This window comes from Theobroma cacao, chromosome 3, assembly GCF_053813885.1.
Source record: "Theobroma cacao isolate CCN51 chromosome 3, ASM5381388v1, whole genome shotgun sequence".
Lineage (NCBI taxonomy): Eukaryota > Viridiplantae > Streptophyta > Magnoliopsida > Malvales > Malvaceae > Theobroma > Theobroma cacao.
The window spans coordinates 35,351,557-35,377,071 of NC_142641.1; the positions used below are offsets into that span (position 1 = coordinate 35,351,557).

The 25,515-nt window shown below is 36.5% G+C and overlaps 2 protein-coding genes and 1 pseudogene across 8 annotated transcripts; all 3 read left to right on the forward strand.

Moving 5' to 3' along the window:
- The first annotated feature begins 971 nt into the window (after positions 1 to 971).
- Positions 972 to 7,069, forward strand: LOC18604989 (E3 ubiquitin-protein ligase RGLG2-like). 5 transcript variants are annotated; one of them, XR_016025252.1, is made up of 13 exons: positions 972 to 1,170; positions 2,467 to 2,789; positions 3,896 to 3,980; positions 4,056 to 4,196; positions 4,284 to 4,397; positions 4,514 to 4,611; positions 5,480 to 5,559; positions 5,636 to 5,741; positions 5,851 to 5,978; positions 6,082 to 6,262; positions 6,433 to 6,489; positions 6,579 to 6,716; positions 6,956 to 7,069. XR_016025252.1 is itself a non-coding variant. In XM_018117785.2 (13 exons), the coding sequence occupies exons 3-13, from the start codon at positions 2,490 to 2,492 to the stop codon at positions 6,657 to 6,659; spliced, it is 1,371 nt and encodes a 456-aa protein (XP_017973274.1). In that variant the 5' UTR covers positions 972 to 1,170; positions 2,245 to 2,314; positions 2,416 to 2,489; the 3' UTR covers positions 6,660 to 7,069. The 5 variants fall into 5 exon arrangements, 4 of the variants coding, with proteins under 4 accessions (XP_017973274.1, XP_017973276.1, XP_017973273.1 ...); XM_018117785.2 differs by adding an exon at positions 2,245 to 2,314 and having other exon boundaries at positions 2,416 to 2,789; positions 6,579 to 7,069; XM_018117787.2 differs by adding an exon at positions 2,245 to 2,314 and having other exon boundaries at positions 6,579 to 7,069.
- On the forward strand, positions 7,069 to 9,863 carry LOC18604990 (aldehyde oxidase GLOX pseudogene; annotated as a pseudogene). Of its 2 annotated transcripts, none has more exons than XR_016025251.1 (2): positions 7,069 to 7,210; positions 7,297 to 9,863. The product of XR_016025251.1 is annotated as an aldehyde oxidase GLOX pseudogene, transcript variant X2 (transcript). The 2 variants fall into 2 exon arrangements; XR_016025250.1 differs by having other exon boundaries at positions 7,308 to 9,863.
- Positions 9,864 to 10,273: 410 nt separating this feature from the next.
- Positions 10,274 to 10,989, forward strand: LOC18604991 (uncharacterized). The gene has a single exon (XM_018117086.2). The coding sequence runs from the start codon at positions 10,481 to 10,483 to the stop codon at positions 10,841 to 10,843; it is 363 nt and encodes a 120-aa protein (XP_017972575.1). The 5' UTR covers positions 10,274 to 10,480; the 3' UTR covers positions 10,844 to 10,989.
- Positions 10,990 to 25,515: the final 14,526 nt, after the last annotated feature.

Below are 25,515 nucleotides of genomic sequence, written 5' to 3' on the forward strand. Positions count from 1 at the left end.
GGTGTTACAAGTCATGGAGCATCAACTTTATTAAAAAATTTTCAAATTTTAATATATAATATATTAAAATTTATTTTTTTCTAAACTCTGTGAAAGTCAAATAAGGACAATAAATTTGAAACAAAATGTGCTGTATAAGATCAACCAATAGTTAGAGCACCCCGTTTAGAAGTCTCATTTTTATATAAAATGAGATTAAATCTAATTTTTTGAATATCAATATATATATTTATCATTAAACTAAATATTTATACATATAAAAATTCATGCTTTTAGCCGACTACAATAAATTTAGTGGTTGTAAAGAAACTTTAGGCTTAATTTTATAAATCGTTATTTTTGCTGTTTAGTTTTTGTTACAATATATCTTTTGCTATAACCAAAAGCAAAACTAAATCATATTTGATTAGATAATTGTAGTAATATCAATTTTAATATAAATTATTTTATATAAAAAATATAAAATCATGCTTTTATTTTATTAATTCTCAAAAAATTCAAATGAGTACATTTTATATTTTATATTTTTGATTTCTATTTCAAAATAATTTTAAGTAATTCTTCAAAATAAATTTGAGCTTAAAGGAGATAAGAACCCATAACTCAAATCTAAATCTAATCTTGGCAACAAACAAGTACTTAATTAATGTTGGAAAAGAAGTGGCTTTAGGAATAGATTAAACAGAAGCCCAAATTAGTTTATATTATGAGAATCACCATTGTATATAAGAAAATTAAGACAATGCTTTGATTTTCATATCATTGTTAAATAATTTTTAATGTTATTTAGAAATAAAGAAGAAAAGAAAAACAAGAATGGTTAAAAGGAAGTCAAGGGATGTAAAAGAACGTAGTAACTGATAATAACGGTGGGCAAGGCGGCTTTTGGACACAAATGTGAAACCAGTTGAAAGTTGGGAAGCCTAAGTTAAGTTAGGGGCAAGTGGAGGACGGGTGTCAGTATCAATGTCATCATAGGCAACAAAGGAAACTTCCAAGAACCAACCAGCCAACCCAACACAACCCATCTTCACCGCTCCTTCACCATTTACCGCTTCCAAACACGGTCTTCTCCGCCCACTGACTTAAACTCTTATCACCACCTTCATCACTTTTCATTACCCACCCAAAGGCAACAATGCTGCAGATTCTCTATTCTTCTTCTTAAAGGTAAAAAGACAAGCTACCTTGGCTGACTTTTTATTTATTTGTTTTTTGACAGACTGTTCTTGTTGACTTTGGCTCTGGCCTCTGGGGGTTTACAGACTTGTCATTTTTTTGAAATTTAGTGAATTTTGATGAATGGATGTGGAATTTGGACATCTGAATGTTATGATTTCTTGGGTTTTCAGCTAGGACTGTTCATAAACCTATGATCTTGTTATAAATGTGGTTAGATTCTTAATGCAGTTTTTTCTATTTATTTCCCCCATTTTTTTTTGGGGGGTGGGGGGTTCTTTCTAACCAGATTCATGTGTGTAAAGGAATTTAGAGGTATGAAAATTATCTGTTTAATTTTGGTACTTTGGAAATATGTTTCTTTTCTTGAATCATTTATCAAGAAGCCATTTCCAATACGAAGATTACTGGCTTACATAGACTTCTTTCAGTAAAAATGGTAAACTGGAAAATCTCATGTTGGTATAGTAAGGAATTTCGATGTTGTAGCTTAATTTGAGGTGTAAATTGATTAGTCTGCATTTTGGATTGCTGCGCTTTGAAGCAAGAAGTATTTGAATTAATTTGGATTTAGCAAGAATAGTTTTATCTATTTCCTTTCATTTCTTTTCTTTAAAAGGGTTAGAGAAGTAAGAATAGTTTTTCATTATTCAAAACCAAATATTAGCTGATATACTGTAGAAAGTGTTGATCGTTTTCTTTTTTCATTGAAAAGTTCTTAGTTTATCCATATAAATGCATAACAGAAGCCCAAAGAAAACAAGGCAAATCAATGGCATACAATTCCATAACCTCTGAATGTCAATAGATTTTGCAATTTGGTTTGCTTCTGAGGCTTTCTGCATATGGAGATGGGGTAGTCATTGAATTGCCTTCACATTCACCTCACATTTGAAATTTGAGCATGGAAATCTTTTCTTACTGACATTTTAATTGTTAATTTATGCTACTTGTGATGACAAGTTGGTTTCTCAATTTGGATATCATTTAGTTTTTAATTTCCTTCCTCTCCCCATCACTTTAGACAAGAAATTGGGTGATACTGACTTCCAAAATGTTGTGTAGCCTTCCCTTCCTGTATCCCTATGCTCTCGTAGAATGGAATTTGGGCCCTTCTCTTGTGAAAGGGAAAGAGGTACCACTTTTCTGAAAATGCTGGCTGTTATTTTATCTTATTCAATCCTTTTATTTATTTCTAAGTTTTGTATAATATCTGTGAAATTACATTTTTTGCAGTCCACGTGGGTTCTTAGCTGCATTCATGTTCATATATGTTGGATCTTGCAGAATATCTATAAATTATAGAGCTGATGGGTGGTGTAACATCAAAACGATCAGCCACGGCTCAGTCCTCATCTGTAGGATCTAATTCACATTCATGGGATCATCAAAGATATGCACAGCCTTCATATGCTCCATCAAGCCGAGACTATTCATGGGATCATCAAAGATATGCACAGCCTTCATATGCTCCATCAAGCCGAGACTATGTTCCTCAGCAGCATTATGCCCCTCCACTTCAAAGTTATGGTGGTCGTGCCCCTGAATCAAACAGGAGGTTGGAGAGAAAATATTCGAAGATAGATGATAACTACAATAGCCTGGAGCAGGTAATGTTGTAGTTGTAGTTTTGCAGTAGTTGGACTGTCATGAAGCAAGACATGTTTAGTCAATCCCTGAATCTCTGAGCATGGTCTCGCCAGGAATGTGCTTAGAGACACTCGTTTTCATTATTTAGAGGATATCTGTGTTATCTTTGTTAAACTAATCATGTAAGTTGTGCACCAACCATAGCAGATAATGAATGGGAGTGCTTGCAATGCTCTTGATCAACTTTGACAAAAAATTATATGAAACTTCATATTAAAATTGATTCATACTGAAGTTGGCCTTACTATACATTTTGACTAGCTAAGGATACCTATTTACATGATGAGTATGACAAATATGTGGATGTTTCTTATGCTGGTAGCATTGTCTGAAAATAGCTGTTGTGGAGATGGATATTGAGCACAGTTTGGTTTGAGTCATTTTGCATTGGACATCTCAATTTTGTTTTAAGCATTAATGTCTGGATAAGTAGTTGTAAACCACAAATTGTTGACAGTAATATTCATTTCGTTATTCTGACAACTTTTTCCAACTGAGGACAAGTCAGATGTTTGAACCCTGCAAATTTCTTAATAAGCCTATTTCTAGAATTATCATTGATGTTCATTTTGTTTGATATGCTAATTTTCCAGCGAGTCTGTGTTCTGCCTCCTCACTAACAGGTAATATTTGTAACCCAAAGATCATTGGAACAAATGTACGTATAGCAGGGATTTTTTAACTTGTAATTTGAATATGGAATTGATTCCCCATTTTTGTGTTGTTACTTTTTGCTGTACTTGAGTTTTTGTTTAATAGTTTTTAACTTATTTGTCAAAACGAATATAGATGATTATTGCTTTTGTTTCACCGTCTGCTGTTTACTATGTAACACAATGCTACATATGAAGGAGCTGTGGTTATTTTGAACCTCTCCTGGGACTGTGTAACACGTGGAAAGGCCATGAATTTATCTATGACTTCTTTGAGAGACTATGCATCGTTCTTATGAAACTAAGATATATTTATTTCATAAATCTGCCAAAAAGAACTTGTAATATTGTAATTAGGTTGGTACCCTCTTAATATGGTGATAAAAACCTGTGATTCTCTTCTTTTTCCACAGGTCACTGAGGCGCTGGCCCGTGCTGGCTTGGAGTCTTCCAATCTTATTGTTGGTATTGATTTCACAAAGAGCAATGAGTGGACAGGTTTGACCTTGTCTAGATGCATTTAAAGTTTTTTCTTTTGTTGCAGTGTAACATCTTTGATGTGCTTTAAATTAGGTGCCAGATCATTCCACCGAAGAAGTCTACATCACATTGGAGATGAGCAGAACCCATATGAACAAGCAATATCCATTATTGGAAAGACATTGTCTTCCTTTGACGAGGATAATTTAATTCCTTGTTTTGGATTTGGAGATGGTATACTTTTTGAAAGATTTTTCAATTGGATTCTTTAGCTTAATTTGTTTGGTAATTGAGATGATATGAGATTCTTTGAGCTGGCAGCATCAACACATGATCAAGAAGTATTCAGCTTCTATCCAGATGAGACATTTTGCAATGGATTTGAAGAAGTGTTGAGACGATACAGAGAATTAGTGCCTAATCTAAGACTTGCAGGTTATACTTCATTTCACTTCTTCCTTTTCTTCATTCTTTTTTCAGCCACTGCTTATATAATTTTCTGAATATTTTCCTTCCCCTCCTCACCTACCTGCAAGTATTATCTTTGACAGGACCAACATCATTTGCTCCTATTATTGAGATGGCCATCACCATTGTTGAGCAAAGTGGTGGCCAATACCATGTGTTACTGATAATAGCTGATGGGCAGGTAACTTGTCTGCTTTGTGTTGTACAATAACCCATTTACTGTTGAATACTTGGTAAGTCCTATTAAAACAATAATAATAATAATATATTGGTTAGGTACATGGTTCCACATTCCTTCTTCCATAGTTAATTTGTTAGAGTACTGCATATCAGTTGTAATTGGTCCCAGTATTGAATGACCAAAGCATTAGTCAATTTTTTTTTCATCATTTTAACCCCCTTGAATTACAAGACTCCTCTAGCTGATCATTTTATTTTGTGTTATAACTGAGACAAATGGCAAAGTTTGAATGAAAAACGTTATAGGTACAATATTCTATTGCTGAAATTTGAACTTTCTTATCCAAAACACATTTGTATGTGAAACGCGTGTGTAGATGTTACAGGACTTTGTAACTCAAGAAACAGGCTTCTGAATAAATATGGAGTGTGTATGGGGACGCTGATGAGGTGTGTACATAAATATCTATTTGGAAATGCTATAAAAACTTATTTTCAAGTGGCCTAAGATTATAGTAGAATCAAGAGCCAAATGGACGTTACATGGTCCAAGAATTAAAGAATTAAAATTAGCTTTACAAGTCAACAGCTAGTTAGCATGGGCTTTATAGTCAGTCCACAAATCCATAGGTTCCATGTTCTAGGCTGAGTTCCCTATTGACAGAGGATTAGCATATTTAGTAGAAGCAGATAGAGAAGCAAAATCTCATCAATTAGTTACTTAAGAAAGCTGAGATTACACCAAACACTAGGAAAGAAAATGCCAAAACTCGATATTTATTACTGGCTGTAAGATCAAGACTGAAGTATCAGAACGCTTTGTCAATAATTTCACAAACTTAGAACGTCTTTTACACTGAATGGGGCAGGTGACTAGAAGTGTTGATACAGAGCGTGGCCAATTAAGTCCACAAGAAATGAAAACAGTTGAAGCAATTGTGAGAGCAAGGTACTATATGGTTGTTTGTGTTTCAAATGATACTTTCTTTTATATGCAACTTCCTAATATTCTAATTACTTTGCAGCGACTATCCCTTGTCAATTATATTAGTTGGAGTTGGAGATGGACCATGGGACATGATGAGAGAATTTGATGATAACATTCCTGCTCGTGCCTTTGATAATTTCCAGGCAAGTATGGCTTGTGGACATTATTGTTTTCATATTTGCTTTTTGAAGCTGGTAAGGATACATGTATTAGTCCTATTCACTGTCTAATTTGACATGCTGCCTCCTATAGTTTGTGAATTTTACAGAAATAATGTCGAAGAATACGGATAGGTCCAGAAAAGAGGCAGAGTTTGCTCTTGCAGCACTGATGGAAATTCCTTCTCAGTATAAAGCAACACTAGAGCTTAGCATATTGGGGTAATACTAAAAGTATTGTTTTAGTAGGTTTCAAAGGCATTTAAGCATTGTTACTGGGGATAACAGTCAAATGCAACTTACTTTTTCTTTATTGGTTTAACAGTACTAGCAGGGGCAAGGATATTGATAGGGTTCCTCTTCCCCCTCCTCTGTATGGTGCGGCTTCTTTTAGCAACTCAAAACCTTCACGGTCAAGCAGTTTTCGTCCAACTCCACCTTCTTCTGGTAGATATGATGCACCTGTCAGAACAACTCCTTCTGCAAGTTCTGCTTCAGATAATCATGTACTTTATCTTATCCTAATTGCTGCAGCTCAACCTAAAATTTGGTTTTAATATTTGCTTTTCAATGCAATCTTAAAAGACTGAACTGCATTTACCTGTTTTCTTTGGTCAATACATCTCTGGTCAATGTGAAAATTTTGACTTTTTTCCTTTTAATTCAATTCTGACAGGTTTGTCCTATTTGTCTTTGCAATCCAAAGGATATGGCCTTTGGTTGTGGACATCAGGTAACTTAATTAAGGGTTTTATTTTGTTCCTTCCTCCCTTCGTGGAGCATATGTTGAAGAATGCTTCCCTACTTTTTACTTCCATGCAGACTTGCTGTGAGTGCGGGCAAGACCTTCAGTTGTGTCCCATTTGCCGAAGCACCATCGATACTAGAATAAGACTCTATTAAGCAAAATATGCATGCCTGGATTATCCTCTGCCGTTTCTATCTTCTAGCATTCAGAGAGTAAGTACTTTAGTTTCTTCTTGAGCAAAAGACTTGGAGCTGGGCATGACTGGATGGGTATCAGGTCTCTTAATTGAATAAGAGAGAAGGGATACCCATCATATTTATAGTTTTGTACATATTTGTGGGTTTCATTAAACTACAAAAACATATTTATACATCTCAATCTATTCAAGAGATTATATAATTGTAATGTAATCAGCTATAGAATGACTGAGAGCAGACATGTCTCATTGTAGGACATCCTTGGATTGGCATCAGTGCCACGTGCCATCTGTATTCTGTACTATTTTTCATGCTGCGAGAGTTCACTCAGCCCCCATATAAAAACTTGTCTCTAGCTATTATTATCATTATTGGTGGTGTGGAACCCTGGCCTGCAAAATCCCCTGTTGGGCACTGTGTGTGGAGCCAAAACATGACCTGTAGCCCTGCTAACTTGGTTAGCAACCATAAATCAGCACAAAAGGATAGTTTTATCTCTTCTCAATCTGGTAAGTTACTCTTATTAGCCTGGTCTTTCCGACGTGTTGCTACTGTCCAAATCTAACTGTTTGTATGGTGGCTTTGATGGCGGAAGCCACTTTCCAGAGTGCAGCTAAAACTGGTCTGCAACATTAAACCTGCACCTAATTTAGTAAAGGGAAAGGAAAGGGGACATTGGTGATACTGTATTGGTGCAAACCTTCTGCCTAAAGACTGGTGTCACTCTTTTGCCTTTCTTTTAATTGGTCGCACTTTGCTTTAGCAACAAACATCATTGTCAGCGGTTGCAACCTTTTTTCCGTTTGGCCCAAACCCTAGAGATTTGACTTATTTTCTGACTTTTCATTTTGGGGCTTGTTAAATGCAATTGGAGCTATCATACGTTGGTCAATAATGGTCACGCTGAGAACCTAGTATGATATACAAGCAGGATGGAAGACATTTTAAGACGGGAATGGCATGCTACTGTTGCTTTCTGTAATTTTGCAGTGGCTTGCGGTCATCCAAAAGTTGTGCAGTGCTCCGTAGATTTATCTGGATGGGCAAAGAAAATCTTTTGTGTGCTGCTTTGCACGGAAATCTTGTTCTGCTCACGTCAAGATTGCTTTGAATAACTTAAAAACTTTTTAGGATCAGCAATCTGAATTTTAGCGAACCAGTCATGTCTCCCACAACTGCCTGGTGAACTCCGTCAACCAAATAACATTATATAAGAAAGTTTAGAAACCCCACGAGCCACAAAATTAAAACTCTCACTTCTCTAGCATGGAAGACAAGAAAAACTTGCTCTCCATTATAATTCCTGCTGTCTTTGCTTTGCTGCATTTTGTTGTTAGCGGTGCAGTTGGCGCGTCCTCTGGCGGGAGAAAAGGGACATGGCAGCTACTACGACAGAATACCGGGGTTGTGGCCATGCACATGGCTTTAACAAATCGCAACACTGTTATTATTTTTGATCAAACTGGAGCAGGCCCCTCCCGTTACCGGCTTCGTAGACGCTATAGTGGGAAAAGGTGCACTCGTGCCCGTGAAGATTTAGAAGATTGGTCGTGCTATGCTCATTCCGTTGAGTACAACATAGATGGTCATAATGTTAGGTCGCTAAGGCTTGACACTGATACCTGGTGCTCCTCAGGTACGTTCCTAAGCAATGGTACACTTCTTCAGACTGGTGGACACGGTAGTGGTTCTCAAAAAGTACGATACTTCAGTCCTTGTAGCAATGGCCAGTGCAATTGGAGGCAATCAAAGAGGTCATTGTCAGATGACCGATGGTACGCATCCAATCAGTTACTGCCCGAAAATGATAGAGTCATTGTTGTCGGTGGAAGGAGGGTCTTTAGTTATGAATTTGTTCCTAAATTGCACTCCAGTGACAGGTCTTTTAATCTTCCCTTTCTGCGTAAGACGAACAACAAGAATGCTGGCGGAAACAACCTCTATCCTTTCCTCCACCTTTCTTCAGATGGCAACTTATTCATTTTTGCCAACCGTGACTCAATCCTTTTCAATTATAGACAACACAAGGTGATCAAGACCTTTCCCCGCATTCCCGGGGGAGGTTCAAGAAACTACCCAAGCTCAGGGTCATCAGTAATTCTCCCGTTGAACCATGAAGACAGGTTCCGCAAAGTGGAAGTCATGGTGTGTGGAGGTGCAGCCTCGGGAGCTTATGAAGTAGCAGAAAGAGGGACATTCCTCAAGGCACTGAGCTCCTGCGGTAGAATGGTCATCTCAGGGAACAGACACAAATGGAAGATGGAAAACATGCCGGGACCCCGTACCATGCATGACATGTTGATCCTCCCAACGGGCCATATACTGATCATCAATGGTGCTAAACGTGGTTGTGCCGGATGGAACAATGCAGCAACTCCTTCTCTCCAGCCTTACCTGTACAAGCCAAAGAAAACGCTAGGCAAAAGATTTTCAGTCCTGAAATCCACCAAGATTGCCAGAATGTATCACTCGTCAGCTCTTGTTTTACCTGATGGGAGAATCTTGGTTGCTGGTGGCAATCCTAATAACAGGTACATTTTTAGAAATGTGTCCTACCCAACTGAACTAAGGTTACAAGCATTTATCCCTAACTATATGGATCGGCAATACCATCACTTAAGGCCAGGTAATGTGTCTATAAAGTATAGAAGCAGCTCAGATGGCATTGCATATGGAGAAGAGTTCGCTGTTCAGTTCTGGCTGGGAAGAAGGCCTAGCAAGGAGGTGGAATATAGCGTCTACGCACCGCCATTCACGACACATTCCATTTCAATGAATCAAAGACTGCTGAAACTGAGGTCCAAGAATACGGTGAGGGATAAGGGTGGTTGGATGGTTGCCGTTTTGGAGGCTCCTCCATCTCCAAACGTGGCACCCCCTGGTTACTATTTGCTGACTGTTGTGAATGAAGGCATTCCCAGCTTATCTCAATGGATTAGATTCATCCATGCTTGATCCTTTCTTATACTAAGTCTTCACTTCTTAATTTTTTTTAAATTTGCTGAAAGATCGTGCAATGAGATATTCTGTGATCATTACCTATTTTTGTTTTCTCCCTTCTTGTTTACCTGTATTGCAATTTTCTATAAATCAGCCATTTTTCCCGTTCCCGGGGACATGGCAATTCTATGACCCAAGAAGATTTGGGTCGCTTCCAATCAACATATTTGTACCCAAGTCTATCAATTGGTTGGCAGACCCAAATAAACAGTTTTCCTAGTGAAGTGACCCAATGCTTTCATTGATGTTGAGAATTAGGTACAGGCTTTAATCGAAATCAAGAGTTTGAAAGATGATTATTTTTTTAATCTTAATGGGGACAGTCATTGGTTCCAGATTAAGATGTACATATCTTCTGTGCAATGAAGAAAAATGCGGTCAAGTTTTGGAGCGAGCCAATTTTCAGGTGCTTTCTTTGAGGGGTTCGGCCATAGGCACTTAGGCTTCAACAGCGACAACAATCAGTAAAGGAAAATAACCAGCTGCAGCTACTAACAAAATTATTAACGTCAATGTAAAGTTGTAGTATCCGAAGTTGTCTCGTCAACTACCATTACCAAAAAATTCCAGCTCCCCTGTTTGCCTTAATTGCACTCAACTCGTTTCTGTGCCGTTGTCACTTTCGTTAGAAATTGAAGAGGAAAAAGAAAAGGAAAAAGAAATGATAAAATTATCAAAATCCCGTGAAGGTAAAGAAAAGCAGACCCATCATCTCTCCTTCACAAGCTCATCCTATATCTACCCTGTATCCTACTTAACTAATATCCATTAGTTATGAAATGGCTTCAATGCCCAAGTTTTCTTATCACAGGCTGAAGAATGAAGGTTGGTTTGATGAAGTTGAAGAAGAACAAGCAATATTATTCAAGAAGACAAGGAAATGGTCAAGGGGGCTGAGGAGGTTCGGCATTAGGAAGCGGCCAAAGCTTCGAATTCCTGGCTTGAGAAGGTTCGTGAGAAAGAGAAGCAGGTTTCTCTCTAAAGTTAAACTTTCATGGGGAAAGGCTTTGAAGAGGCTGAAGAATGGGCAGGCTCATATGAACGATCTGTTCGGTGGGAATTTCCTGGTTCTGCAGGTCAACCATACGCCTTTTAGAAGTGGCGAGAAGCCTTGCAGGGATCATGGCCTTCGTGGCTGGTAGCCTGCTCCAAGAATTACTAGATGGCCCCCTCTTGATCTTGGTGTGTTTAATTTTACCTCTGATATTATGGTATGAGAATTATCTGATGCCCAGAAGTTAAATATATAGGACATTTTTATGTTTAATTGAATATTATTGCTTGTCCATCCACATATATTATTTATCAGTGGGTTTACAACTGATGACTTTTATATAGATATATAGATATTAGTATTTGTTCAATATATGATTATTATGTATATTAGGCGGAGCTAATAATTTTGACAAAATCGTTAAGGCAAGTAGCATCTCTCTTGAAGAATGACAATTGGTGAGGGGTCAGAAGTTATGTTGAATAAAATCTATATATTAAAAGGAAAACAGTTAAGTATATAATTGGTAATGGATTTGAACCATAATCTAAAAAGTATAATAAGATGTATTTACAATAGTGTAACTTTCACTCAAGTGCCCTTACCTAGACTTCTCATGCCAAACAAAGAAAATAGAAATGTGATAGGCTAAAATATATACTGCCTTTTTCCCAAGAACAAAAGCAATTTTTCCAAAAAAAGGTTAATAAAATTTAAGAATAATAATAATAATAATCAGTTTCATAATTATTTAATTTAATTTAATTGTAACCATTTTTGCCTATGCAATTTTTCTGTTGAGTACAAATGATTGGTATCATGACTGTCTGTAGCATTCCAATCAAAGTATTTGCTCAAATTTTAATAGGAGGAACAAAAACAGTATGTGTGTGGTAGAACCGTAGAAGTTAGGAAAACAGTTGAAGAGCATTGGGGCGAAAGTTGACAGTCCTTTAGAAGAAAAGTCCGCTTATCACTTTCCACGTGAACAACAAAGGCATATATATATATATATATATATTCTAGCAAGCTACTAAATTAGATATAGATCAGCACTTAAACATGAAGAATAACAGATAAAGCAAAGCATTGAAGGAACAGCAGATCAGCACTAAAGCATAAATGTGGGCTGCTAAATAAAGACTAGAACTCATGTAAATAAGCAGAAACTTCACAAGATAGTATTGCAGCACAACAAACTTGTAGTTAGCTGTAAATTCAATATGTAAATTGATCCCGATGCAGTCTTATCCTGTAAACTTATCCTTGTCGAAATTTTTAGAAGAAATTTCCCAAAAATAGATAAGAACAATGAGAGAAGAAGAAGTCTTTTTCTATATATTCAGAAACAGGCTCTCTTACTCCATTATATTTTTTTTTATAAGGGAGGAATCTAATTTATAAAAAACAAATTACAAGAGTCTAGGCCATCCAATCTCAACACCTAATTTATCAACTAACAATAGAGAAGACATATCAGACGGGGGAGTCTCAAATATATGTAGTCCTAATGGAAGATTATTGTGGTTAGTTGCCATCTAGTCTGCACAACTAATTGCTTCACGGAATACGTTAGTGAGTGAGCAAGACCAATCTCGTTGGAGAAGATCTTGTATTGTCTCCACAATGTTGGAATATGGGTCCAGGTGAGAGCCTAATTGGTTTACCCTCTGAATAGCAAGTTTAGAATCCGTTTTTGCCAAGACCTTCCTAAAGCCTCTGTTCCAACATAGTTCAAGACCTTTTAAAATTGCCAAAAGTTCTGCTCCAAGGGAGAAGGAAGTACCTATATTGAAAGCAAAACCCAATAGCTAGTTTCCCTTTTCATCCCTGACTAAACCTCCAACAACAACATTCCTTGGTTGCCCTTTCACACTACCATCCACATTCAGCTTCACATAAGAAGGATTTGGTTTAACCCAGATTACAGGGAGTTCATAGCTCGTGTTCAACTCACAGTAATGCAAAATATCCCAAGCTTCCTTGGCTTTCAGCGATACCTTTTGTGATGCATTAGCCGGCCATTGAAAATCTGTTTCAAATATACTCAAGTTTCTCCAATGCCAGAGCATCCAAAGTGTATGAATGAAGATACCACTCCAGGGCAGAGCATCATGGAGGACATTGCTAGTCATATTTGATTGGATCCATGTCTGCAAGTCTAACCCAAAAAAATCCCCAGAAGTCAAATTTGGTTTAATTGCTAACCATGTGTCTCTAGATAAGGGGCAATCTCGCAGAGCATGTATGAGATTTTTTATATCATTATTACATCTACTGCAAACACTCGAAGGGCCTAAGTTCCTTGACATCAACCATGCTACTGTTGGAGCACCCGAGCATTTGGCTCATTGGTTGGTGCATAATCCCCCTACCTAAAGAGTAGGGTTCGAATCCCCCTCTCCCAATTATATATATAAAAAAAAAACCCATGCTACTGTTGGAAGAGATTCATGTAAAACACGCCAAATAAACATTTTGACCTTCCTGCAACTCATTAAGTGCCATACCTATCTCCATTTATTCTTCTCAAACAAATTTGTTGCAGATTGACTTTCATGGGCAGATTTTACAAAGAATTCTCCACTACTTGTTTAAGTCCAAAAGCATTTGTCATTTTTGATATTTCTAGGATGAATGGAATATGAAGCAATCTTTTGAAGAACCTGCATTGGTAAGATATCTGTAAGGGAATCTAAGTCCTAGTTTCCATATTCATCACAGAAACATGCTATTAGTAATTCTATTTCAACTAGGGACAAGTCTCTGACAACAAAGTTAATTAACGGGCCACAGGGCAATCAGGAGTCCAACTAGAATTTTGTATGAAGACCATTATTTACTACCTTTTCCAAACCCCCTGCAAGAACTTTCTTGCTTTTTAATATGCTACGCCAAGTGTGAGAATTAGATGATTTAGCCTGGATTTAAAAAAAGGTTGTGATGCCTCAAATATTTCTTCTGCAAGATTTCAGCCCATAAAGAGTCTTTTCCTTGCCACAATTGCCAGTCAAGCTTGGCAAGTAAATCCAAATTAAATTTTCTAGTCTCTCTAATCTATAAACCTCTAAGTTCTTTGGGTAAACAAAGGGTGTTCTAGTTTATCGCATGGATCTTCCTCATTCCACCTACCTGACCCCAGATGAAATTCCTATTCAACTTATTGATTTCCATGGCCACGTTGTCTGGGATTAATGTGGTTTGCATAATGTACGAAGCATTGTACTAGTAACTGTTTGCCCTAAAGAGACTCTCCCTGCCATTGAAAGGAATTTATTACTCCACTATTCAAGCTTCCTCTCTACTTGCTGCGTAAATCAGAATAAATGGCTTTTGTAATCCTACCATGAAGCATCGGGGTCCCTAAATATTTACCGAAATCTTTTGTGAGGCTAATGCAAGCAACATGACTTAACGCTTTAGCTTTGGATGAGTGGACATTTGAGGAGACAAGCATTTTGGATTTCTCAAGACTTAATTTTTGTCTTGATGCTGAACAAAACTTTTGAATAACCAGCATCATAACTTGTCCTTGAGTCTGAGTAGTTGTTCCAAGTAGCATAATGTCATCTGTAAAACATACATGAGAAAGAGTCGATCCATTTTTTGTCAATAAAAGAGGTTGTTAGTTCCCCAGTGTAACTTTTTCATTAATTAATTGTGACAATTTCTCCAAACATAGTACAAAGAGATAGGGAGATAGTGGATCATCCTGCCTGATGCCTCTTAATGGCTCAAATCTTTTCGATTGCTTACCATTCCATAAGATAGAAAATGTGGGGGTTTGGACAATATGCATAATTAACGACATCCATTTCGAGGGAAGGCCTATCTCTATAAGGACCTCTTGAAGAAAATACCACTTAACTCTATCATAAGCTTTTTCTAAGTCGATTTTGATCGCCAAAGCTCCTTTCTTTCTTTTCATAATTCGCATTGTATGAATGGCCTCTTGCACTACAATGATATTATCAGATGCTTGTCGCCCCAGAATAAAGCTGCTCTGGGTATTTCTAATTAGCTTTGTCAGTATTGGTCGTAAGCGATTTACAAGAATTTTGCTGAGCAATTTCAATGGAACTGAACATAGGCTTGTAGGGCGAAATTAGCTCACCTTCTCTATTCTTTCCACTTTAGGGATGAGAGTAATAAGTGTGTGGTTCAATGATGGTGGAAAGGAACCTCTTAGGTAAGCATCTTGTGCAAATTTAATAAGGTCATTACCAATAATCTTCTAATTTTTCTAAAAGAAGCTTGCAGGAAACCCATCATATCTTGGACTTTTGTTGGGATTCATTGCAAAAGAGCCCATTTAATTTCTTCACCCATAAGAGGCATGGCCAGTGTTGATGATTTTTCAATATCTAATCTCCAATTTGGATCTGTCAAAAGAGTTTTGCGAATCCCACCATCTGTGTATAAATTCATGAAAAAACTAACTACTAGATTTTCAATTTTCGATGGTTCCGTGCACCAGGTATTGTCTTCCCTTTTGAAGGTAAAGTTATGTTTCCTCCTCTATTTACTCTTCACCATGGCATGATAAAACTTGGTATTTCCATCACCGTATTTAATCCAGTTTAACTTTGCTCGTTGTTGCCATATTACTTCTTCTTAATAGAGAACTAGATTGTATTCTTCAATAAAAGAGAATTCAAGATTCTGGACGTAATCATTTGGTCCCTTATCTAACTGCTTTTGAATTCCTGTAAGTCTTGCTATAAGTCTCCTCTTCGTTCTGAGAATGTTTACAAAGTGGGTTTTGCTCCAAGTTTTTAAGTTAGAAGCCAATTGTTCCAATGAAGTACTTGTATCATTATTTTCAAATGTCTAATGCGACCCCAAAAAATCTTCAAAGCTCGGATGAGACATCCACGCCTCTTCAAATATGAATTTATTCAAATCAGGCAGCATTGATGAAAAAGTGCACCGTACTAGAACTAGATGGTGGTTGGAATGTGTCTGGGGTAGATTAATAGCAACAGCATTGGGAAACATAACATGCCATCTATCATTGACAAAGACTCTGTCCAAACGGACCGGGGTATAATCTAAACCTTCTTTTTTATTCCACCATGTGAACTTGACCCCAGACACTTCTAAATCATATAAATTATAGTAACTCATGCAATTGAGTAATTGGTTGCACTAAGTTAAATTCACGTTCTTTCTTCCCTATTTTTCGTCTGGAAAGACTACTTGATTAAAGTCTCCTACAATCATTGCTTGCCAGTTTTAAAGTGTCACGACCCGGAACTCCCATCGAGCTCGTGACAACCGTCGTGAAGCCTCGACAGACATTCTTCACCCCGAATGCCGATCAAAACCTCGCAAGGCTCTCGTATCAGCTTTTGCACATCCCCGGTGAGCAATAGTTATCAAATCTCGCATTTCAAGAAATCATAAGTCATTTTCAAATTAAAATAATAAAATATTATTTTTTAGCTTACAGAGGCATTTTCGTCATTTTTTTTTTCAAAAATACCGAAACCCTCCAAAAACATGGTGTAAAAGATAAATATGTTCATACATATTTTAAATCAGATAATTGAAGTATAAAATTACTTTTACAGTGACATGTGGGCCCCCAACTAACCAAGAAGGTGTAGGGCTACGAACCTTTACTTTCTAGGATGAAACTCCGAGATTAATTCTCGTCTTAATCAACTATCAACAAACTGTCTTAAGCCTGAAAAATGGATAGGAAGAGGGGTGAGATTATGATTACATAATCCCAGTGAGTAAACAGACACCATCTAAACTATCTAAAGGCGAGTAAAGGGAGACAATTAAAAATAGTCCATTTTAGCAAATTTTTCACAACACGAATATTTATTTCAATCAAATAATCAATATGACTCGTGAATTTCTCAAAACTTGGCTCCTGTCAAAATCATTCTCGCGGGTACCTTCGTCAAGGTATCTCACTAAGACCGCCAAGGCTGTTAAAAATTCATATTGCGCATAAAACACATTTTTCGTTGAACATCATAGCCGTTCCTTGACGTTGGCTGAGTCTCACTCTCACGTGGCGGTTAACGTGAAGTGCACTAAAAAAGCCCACCTCAGGAGATACCCTACGCGCCTCTACGATCGAGGTGAGAATATAAAATAGTTTACCGTACCCCTCTAATAGGCTGGTCCACGGAACCCCCCACCACTGCAGTAGCTAATCTTTAGTCCACCAATTGATCAAATCTCAATGGCATAGCATGGTAATTACATTACTAACCAATTTATCAAAGCAAAACAGACAGTTCATATTTTTCAACACAAGTATAAATTCAGCCAATCATGCCAATTTATCACAAGCCATTTAATTCAAATCATAATTTTACAACACAAGTAGGCAATGTCCAATTACTCTATTTTCAAAATCAGTATTCGATTTTTCAGAAAATTTATAAAATTATTTTATAAAATCACAATTTCTCCTAAAACATAGCAATTTACCATTTAAACCCATTTTTCATAAAATCACACAATTGAATAAAACTACTCTAGATAATTAAGACAATAATAAGTTCACTCACAGTATTAGGAGTAGAAATACTCCTATTTTCAGTCTGCTGGTACAGTCCTTTACCCGTATCCAATGGCTCACCACCTAGCCATAATCCATGACACATATTCCAATTAAATTGTGTCTAACAGTCATAAGCTATTTCAGCCTCGATATATATGCATGATATGAAATGAAAAATGCACGGGTAGCCATCTAGACCCGGTATTGGCCTAAGTCGATTTTACTACGATAAATTGGCCAATGTGTCCAATTTCACTCCAACTTGCTCCATTTCTTTTCCAATCCCTCAATTCACCAAGCACAACTAATTAACACACAATTAGGCAAATTTATCTACACTTTTCTTCTTGGAACTTTCGGCCAACAATGGTACGCTAACTCTGTGATTTTTCCTACGTAATTTTCTCTCCTTAATTCATTAATTCCTACACCAAAAACTATTATTTCTTAATCAAATCACCTAGAATAACATCCCATTCTTCCTCATTATTCACTTAGAGAATTCGGCTATTGATGGGTTCCAAACCTTTGGTGGTTTTCTTCACTTGTTTTCATGCTACACATCATTAATCACCTAAAAACACTAACATACCTAAAAATCAAACCAATCCAAGATCATTCTCTCTCCATATCCATTTTGACCAGCCATGAATTTATCATGAAAACATGTAATTTAACCATGAAAATTAAGGAAAAATGCATGGGTAAGGTAAATCACTAGCAAAATCAAAGAAATTTTACCTTTGCTTGATCAAATCCTTAAATTCTAACACTTTCTCTTTGATTTTTCCCACCTAGGGTTTGTTCTTCCTTGGTTTCTCTCCTCTTCTGGTTTGGCTGATCACTATGGGAGAAATGGGCTGATTTTTTGCCTTTTTATAAAGAAATAATAAAATAATAAAAACATGACACATGGCATTTCCTTATTGGTTCAAATTTTAAATATTTGACTTTTAATTCTTTAATTCTCCACCACACATTTCTCATGTTTATCCATTTCCATGATGAATAAAATCCCTTGGTCTTGACAAGTGTTGGGGGTGAAAATTTACCGATTTGCCCTCGGGGTGGCAAAATTATCATTTCGCCTTTATACTCCAAATTATACCGGAATTAAAATTTTTCACTTCTAAACTTCAAATCATACTCCAATACTCAAATCATACTCCAATAAGTCAAATGGGGCCAAAAAATCTTTTCTAAAAATTTCCATTTTGTCCCCAAGTGGTAAATAACCATTTTGCCCCTAGATAGTGAAAATTTCGATTTGACTCCAATTGATCCTCGAACTCCGAATTACCATTTTGAGTCATCCATGAACTGTGAAACTCTTAATTTCACCTTAAAATTCCTATTTGAACTAGTTCGAGGCTTAATCGACTTAATGGTACCATTAGGGGCAATATCATCTTTTAACAATTCCTCAAACTTCCTAAATATGCAAACATTCTATTGAGCATGTAAATAATGTCGTAATTATTTTATAGAACAGGGTTTGACAACACTACCCCCCTTAAAATAAAATTTTATTCTCAAAATTTCACTTATCAAACTCAAAGAAAATGTAGGGTATTTTCTTCTATTATTTCCACATACTTCCTGTTTATTTCACAGGTATAAAATATCAATCTTCTTAATCATATTAATCCATCTCGTACAGCTTAACTATGCTATAGATTATATTTCCTTGATATTATCTCCTTGACTATTTCTCAAAGTCTCTTATGTTCACATAGTTCAATTTCTGATAAAATTTCTTATCATTGTACTACCTATATCACTCATCATATATTAAGTTTGAATCTTAATTCACTAAAAATCATTCTTCATTTTAGTTGATCACAATATCAACCCCACATATGTGTATATGCCTTATAATCCCATTTATGCTTCCAAGATCTACCTTGATTTGATCATTGAATACGATGCAATATCACAATTCCTCAGAGTCATCCCTTTGTCCTCAATCATCTTTCATGCCTCTATATTGCTTTGTATCCCATCCTCATACTTATGTGACATGTTAGTCATGAGTCTAACCTGACTGTATAGCCATTTGCTCCTTAAGCTTTAATGTTTTCTCATTGCGAAAAGTCTTTCGAATTTATCACATCAGAGTATTCATAAGGTGGATACATATCCATATTTTATAGTTCAAGGTCTAACGCAGCGAACACTGTCTCATCATTAAAGTTCTACCCTTATCTATCGATCATAGCTCCCTTGCACACTTACCTATACATTCCTGGGTTACCTACAAGCCATTCATGGCCATCCAACTTTTGCCCTCTTATAGTAAGTCAAACTCATATATTCTCTTATGCTTTTCCATACACTTCCTTAATAAAGTTCCACTCTTTCATACGAATATAACATCATTCTTTCTTAACCAATTTACAAATTGTACTTAAAATTGCAAGACTTAAAACTAGATTTTCCTCAAGTACATTTCAATATTAATACTAATATCACTCTCAACTTATAACTTCCTTTTTATAATCACATAACTTAGTGCTTGCTTTTACAAGATCCACGGCAGAACTTCTCTTGAGTATTTCCTTAGGGATATCTATCTTAAACTTATGTCTCACAACATGTGATCACTTAACCCGTAACTTAGCCATTTATGTGGCATTCTTTTCGGGGCCCACTCTAAGGTATTGTTATATCTGTATCGATCCCCTTGGCTTCCCGACCCTACAGGACCGCATACACTAAGTATCGAACCCCAGACCTTTTACTTCCCCTGAAGGAAACGCCTTTAACCATTTCAGCTTTAACTCATTCATATCGATACCTTCCAAAACCTTAAAACTCCAATTACCAAAATTTAGAATCAAGTTCAATGACCTTAGGTCAACTCGTGAATTCAACTTCACATCTGTCTCATTTTATTCATGCGTCCTAGACATGAAGTGTTCTTAGCACCGCGACACGGTGGCTATTGGAGTTTACTTGATCAATGTTATTCATCTATATTTAAGATTACTACACTAATCATTCTCAACCGTTTGGTTTTCCTTCAAGCTTACGTCACAATTTTCATGACCATTTATATCCTCTTGTGCTTATCACATATAATAAGTAAAATAGATATTTTCAAATTCATCTCATCCTATTCAATCTAACCTGACTTAACCTAACTCGGGGCCACGCAGTGTCAGTGTAGATTTCTTAAAACAACTTTGAAACCGAAAACTTTAAAATCCAAAGCTTTAAAATCAAAATCTTTGATCTTTAAACCATGCTCTGATAACACTCTAAATTGTCACGACCTGGAACTCTCATCGAGCCTGTGACAACCGCCGTGAAGCCTCGACAGATATTCTTCACCCCGAATGCCGATCGAAACCTCGCAAGGCTCTCGTATCAGCTTTTGCACATCCCCGGTGAGCAATAGTTATCAAATCTCGTATTTCAAGAAATCATAAGTCATTTTCAAATCAAAATAATAAAATATTATTTTTTGGCTCACAGGGGCATTTTTGTCATTTTTTTTGAAATACCAAAACTCGCCAAAAACATGGTGTAAAAGATAAATATGTTCATACATACTTTAAATTAGATAACTGAAGTATAAAATTACTTTTACAGTGACACGTAGGCCCCCAACTGACCAAGAAGGTGTAGGGCTACGAACCCTTACTTTCTAGGATGAAACTCCGAAATTAATTCCCGTCTTAATCAACTATCAACAAACTGTCCTAAGCCTGAAAAATGGATAGGAAGAGGGGTGAGATTATGATTACATAATCCCAGTGAGTAAACAGACACTAAACTATCTAAAGGTGAGTAAAGTGAGACAATTAAAAATAGTTCATTTTAGCAAATTTGTCACAACACGAATATTCATTTCAACCAAATAATCAATATGACTCGTGAATTTCTCAAAACTTGGCTCTTGCCAAAATCATTCTCGTGAGTACTTCGTCAAGGTATCCCACTGAGACCGTCAAGGCTGTTAAAAATTCATATTTCGCATAAAATACATTTTTCGTTGAACATCACAGCCGTTCCTTGGCGTTGGCTGAGTCTCACTCTCACGTGGTGGTTAACGTGAAGTGCACTCAGAAAGCCCACCTCAGGAGATACCCTACGCCCCTCTACGACCAAGGTGAGAATATAAAGAAGTTTACCGTGCCCCTTTAATAGGCTGGTCCACGGAACCCCCCACCACGGCAGTAGCTAATCTTTAATCCACCAATTGATCAAATCTCAATGGCATAGCATGGCAATTACATTACTAACCAATTTATCAAGGCAAAACAGACAGTTCATATTTTTCAACACAAGTATAAATTCAGCCAATCATGCCAATTTATCACAAGCTATTTAATTCAAATCATAATTTTACAACACAAGTAGGCAGTCTCCAATTACTCTATTTTCAAAATCAGTATTCGATTTTTCAGAAAATTTATAAAATCATTTTATAAAATCACAATTTCTCCTAAAACATAGCAATTTACTATTTAAACCCATTTTTCATAAAATCACACAATTGTATAAAACTACTATAGATAATTAAGACGATAATAAGTTCACTCACAGTATTAGGAGTAGAAATACTCCTATTTTCAGTCCGCTGGTACAGTCCTTTACCCGTATCCAATGGCTCACCACCTAACCATAATCCATGACACATATTCCAATTAAATTGTGTCTAATAGTCATAAGCTATTTCAGGCTCGATATATATGCATGATATGAAATGAAAAATGCACGGGTAGCCATCTAGACCCGGTATTGGCCTAAGTCGATTTTTCATCCGATAAATAGGCCAATGCGTCCAATTTCACTCCAACTTGCTCCATTTCTTTTCCAATCCCTCAATTCACCAAGCACAACTAATTAACACACAATTAGGCAAATTTATCTTCACTCTTCTTCTTGGAACTTTCGGCCAACAATGGTACGCTAACTCCGTGATTTTTCCTACTTAATTTTCTCTCCATAATTCATTAATTCCTACACCAAAAACTATTATTTCTTAATCAAATCACCTAGAATAACATCTCATTCTTCCTTATTATTCACTTATAGAATTCGGCTATTGATGGGTTCCAAACCTTTGATGGTTTTCTTCACTTGTTTTCATGCTACACATCATTAATCACCTAAAAACACTAACATACCTAAAATCAAACCAATCCAAGATCATTCTCTCTCCATATCCATTTTGATCAGCCATGAATTCATCATGAAAACATGTAATTTAAACATGAAAATTAAGGAAAAATGCATGGGTAAGGTAAATCACTAGCAAAATCAAAGAAATTTTATTTTTGCTTGATCAAATCCTTAAATTCTAACACTTTCTCTTTGATTTTTCCCACCTAGGGTTTGTTCTTCCTTGGTTTCTCTTCTCTTCTGGTTTGGCTGATCACTATGGGAGAAATGGGCTGATTTTTTGTCTTTTTATAAAGAAATAATAAAATAATAAAAACATGACACATGACATTTCCTTATTGGTTCAAATTTTAAATATTTGACTTTTAATTCTTTAATTCTCCACCACACATTTCTCATGTTTATCCATTTCTATGATGAATAAAATCCCTTGATCTTGATAAGTGTCGGGGGTGAAAATTTACCGATTTACCCCCGGGGTGGCAAAATTACCATTTCGCCCCTATACTCCAAATTATACCAGAATTAAAATTTTTGACTTCTAAACTTCAAATCATACTCCAATACTCAAATCATACTCCAATAAGTCAAATGGGGCCAAAAAATATTTTCTAAAAATTCTCATTTGTCCCCAAGTGGTAAATGACCATTTTACCCCTAGATAGTGAAAATTTCGATTTGACTCCAAATTGATCCTCGAACTCCGAATTACCATTTTGAGTCATCCCTAAACTGTGAAACTCTTAATTTCACCTTAAAATTCCTATTTGAACTAGTTCGAGGCTTAATCGACTTAATGGTACCATTAGGGGCAATATCGTCTTTTAACAATTTCTCGAACTTCCTAAATATGTAAACATTCTATTGAGCATGTAAATGAAGTCATAATTATTTTATAGAATATGGTTTAACATAAAGAGTCCCATAAATGTTTTCACTCATTCGTTAATGGACTACCATAAATTGCTGTGAGTAACCATTGCTCTTTAGATGGGTTTACAAGCAAGTGGATTAATTGAGATGAGTAAGCTAGGACTTCAACTTCAATCACTTCAGCATTCTTAAACACCCAAATGCCTCCTGAGTAGCCATTTACTTCTACTCTGAAATAATTTTGGAAGCCATACTTGCGACACATTTTATCAGCTCCCATCCCTGATATTCGAGGCCTAAAGAGAATAAATATATGAATTTTATGTAATTTAACCAGGCTCTTAATATTTCTACAGCACCTGCGAGAGGCTGTGCCTTTAACATTCCAGTTCATAATATTTAACATGTATAAGAGAATAATAAATAAAGATTAAATAAAGAATTAGGTCAAAGAGACCTGCATAGCAACGACTTCATTACTTTCAAGCTCCATGGAGTTTAAGATATCATTTGTTCCTTGAGTAATAGGGTTATCATCTTCCATTGGTTCTGTTAACTTTTCATGAGCTGCACCGTTAACTCCAACACTTTGTTCATTTTTTTCTCTACCACTTTCCAAGTACATGGCTATTTTTTAGTGTTGAATTTGTAATGGAGGTGATGATGGGGCTCCTTGTACCACATTTTCAACCATCTCAGGATTTGATTGTCTGGTAAGCTTAATAGTGCCACTAGAGAAGGTTATTTTTGGCTCTTCAGGGACTTGCTTTTTGCCTTTAACCTTAGATAAAGATGTAAGGTCTCTATTCGACACACTTGCGGAAGATTGCAAGTTTTCCTTGAGTTGCTCTTTTGTATAAGTTGCAGTCATGCTCTTTTTTGTTCTACTCATTTCTGGCATTATAGTAGCATTCTTTGTAGTCTCAAGTATCACCACATCTTCATTCTGTTCCATATCTTCATTGTCCAACACAACAAACTGAGAACCCAAGTTGGAAATAGGTTGCGGTTTTTCCATTTGTATGGCTGCTTTGGCCTTTTGCATTTTAGGTTTTCTGTTATTCTGCTTCACAACCATCCAGGGACCATACTTGGCTGTTTCATAATCCTTTTGAACAACTTTATGAGACTCTGATAGTTTCAACGCTTGTTCTTCAGATAATCCCTTTTTTTCTTGCTGCTTCATGACACATCCCTCTTCACTATGCCCAAATTTCTCGCAATGAAAGCATAACATTTTCAGTCCTTCATATTCGATTTTTTGCCACCTGCCTCCAATGAAGATTTTTGGTATAAGTGGTTTCTTGAGATCAATTTCCACACATAGTCTAGCAAATTTCCCTTTCGATTGGGAAGAGGTAGTTCGGTCAATCTTGACTGATTTTCCAATCCTATCACCTATCTTATCCAATATCTCCCTATCATAGTATTCAAGAGGCATCCCAGGTAGGCAAACCCATGTTGCTACCGATTCGACTGAGGCTTCATCTGATCTAAATCCTAGGCACCATCTTCGAACAGTGAGATAATGATCTGCTATGATCCACGGTCCATCCGTTAGCACTTGAAGATAATCAGATTTGTTGTCAAAACGAAAACAATAGAGTCCGTTCTCAAGATCAACCGCTTGGAAATCACCAAGCAAAGCCCACATCTGTTTGACCCTTGTACAAAGATAGGTGTAGCTAATGTTTCTACCCAATAGTTTGACTATTAGGGTATTTTTCCAAGGTTTCCAAATGCGTAGCTTCTCTTCCCTTGTGAATTGAATATAAGGACCACCAATCTTCCGATCAGTATCTTCCTCATCAGACTTAGGCACTTCAACCTCCTCTTCTTCATCATCAAAGGCTTCCCCATTCGTATCATGTTCTTGATTTTCATTAAATAGAACATGACGATAAGACAAACGAGGAAAAGCACCAAGTAGTACATTTTGGTTTTGAGGCAGAGTATCCACAGGTTGACTTCTAGGATCTTCAGTTTTCGGCCCAGACCGGATCTTTCTAGATCCCACATGATCAACAAATAAGGGAAAGCCTCCCCCAGAATTTGGTGAAGGGTCACCAACTACGTCCACCTCCGTGTAAAGGTGGTCAAGAGGCTGAACTAGGTTTTTGGAGATTCGGTGTACATTAGTAAAATTACCTTACCGTGCGCTGAGAAAAAAAGCCTTACTAATCAGTTTATATATCCTAAGAATGTGAAAAAAAACTAGCAAGACTTAGATGTAGGCTTGCGATTGTTAAATTGGCTGAGTACGTATAGCACTCACTCTACATCATTAATTT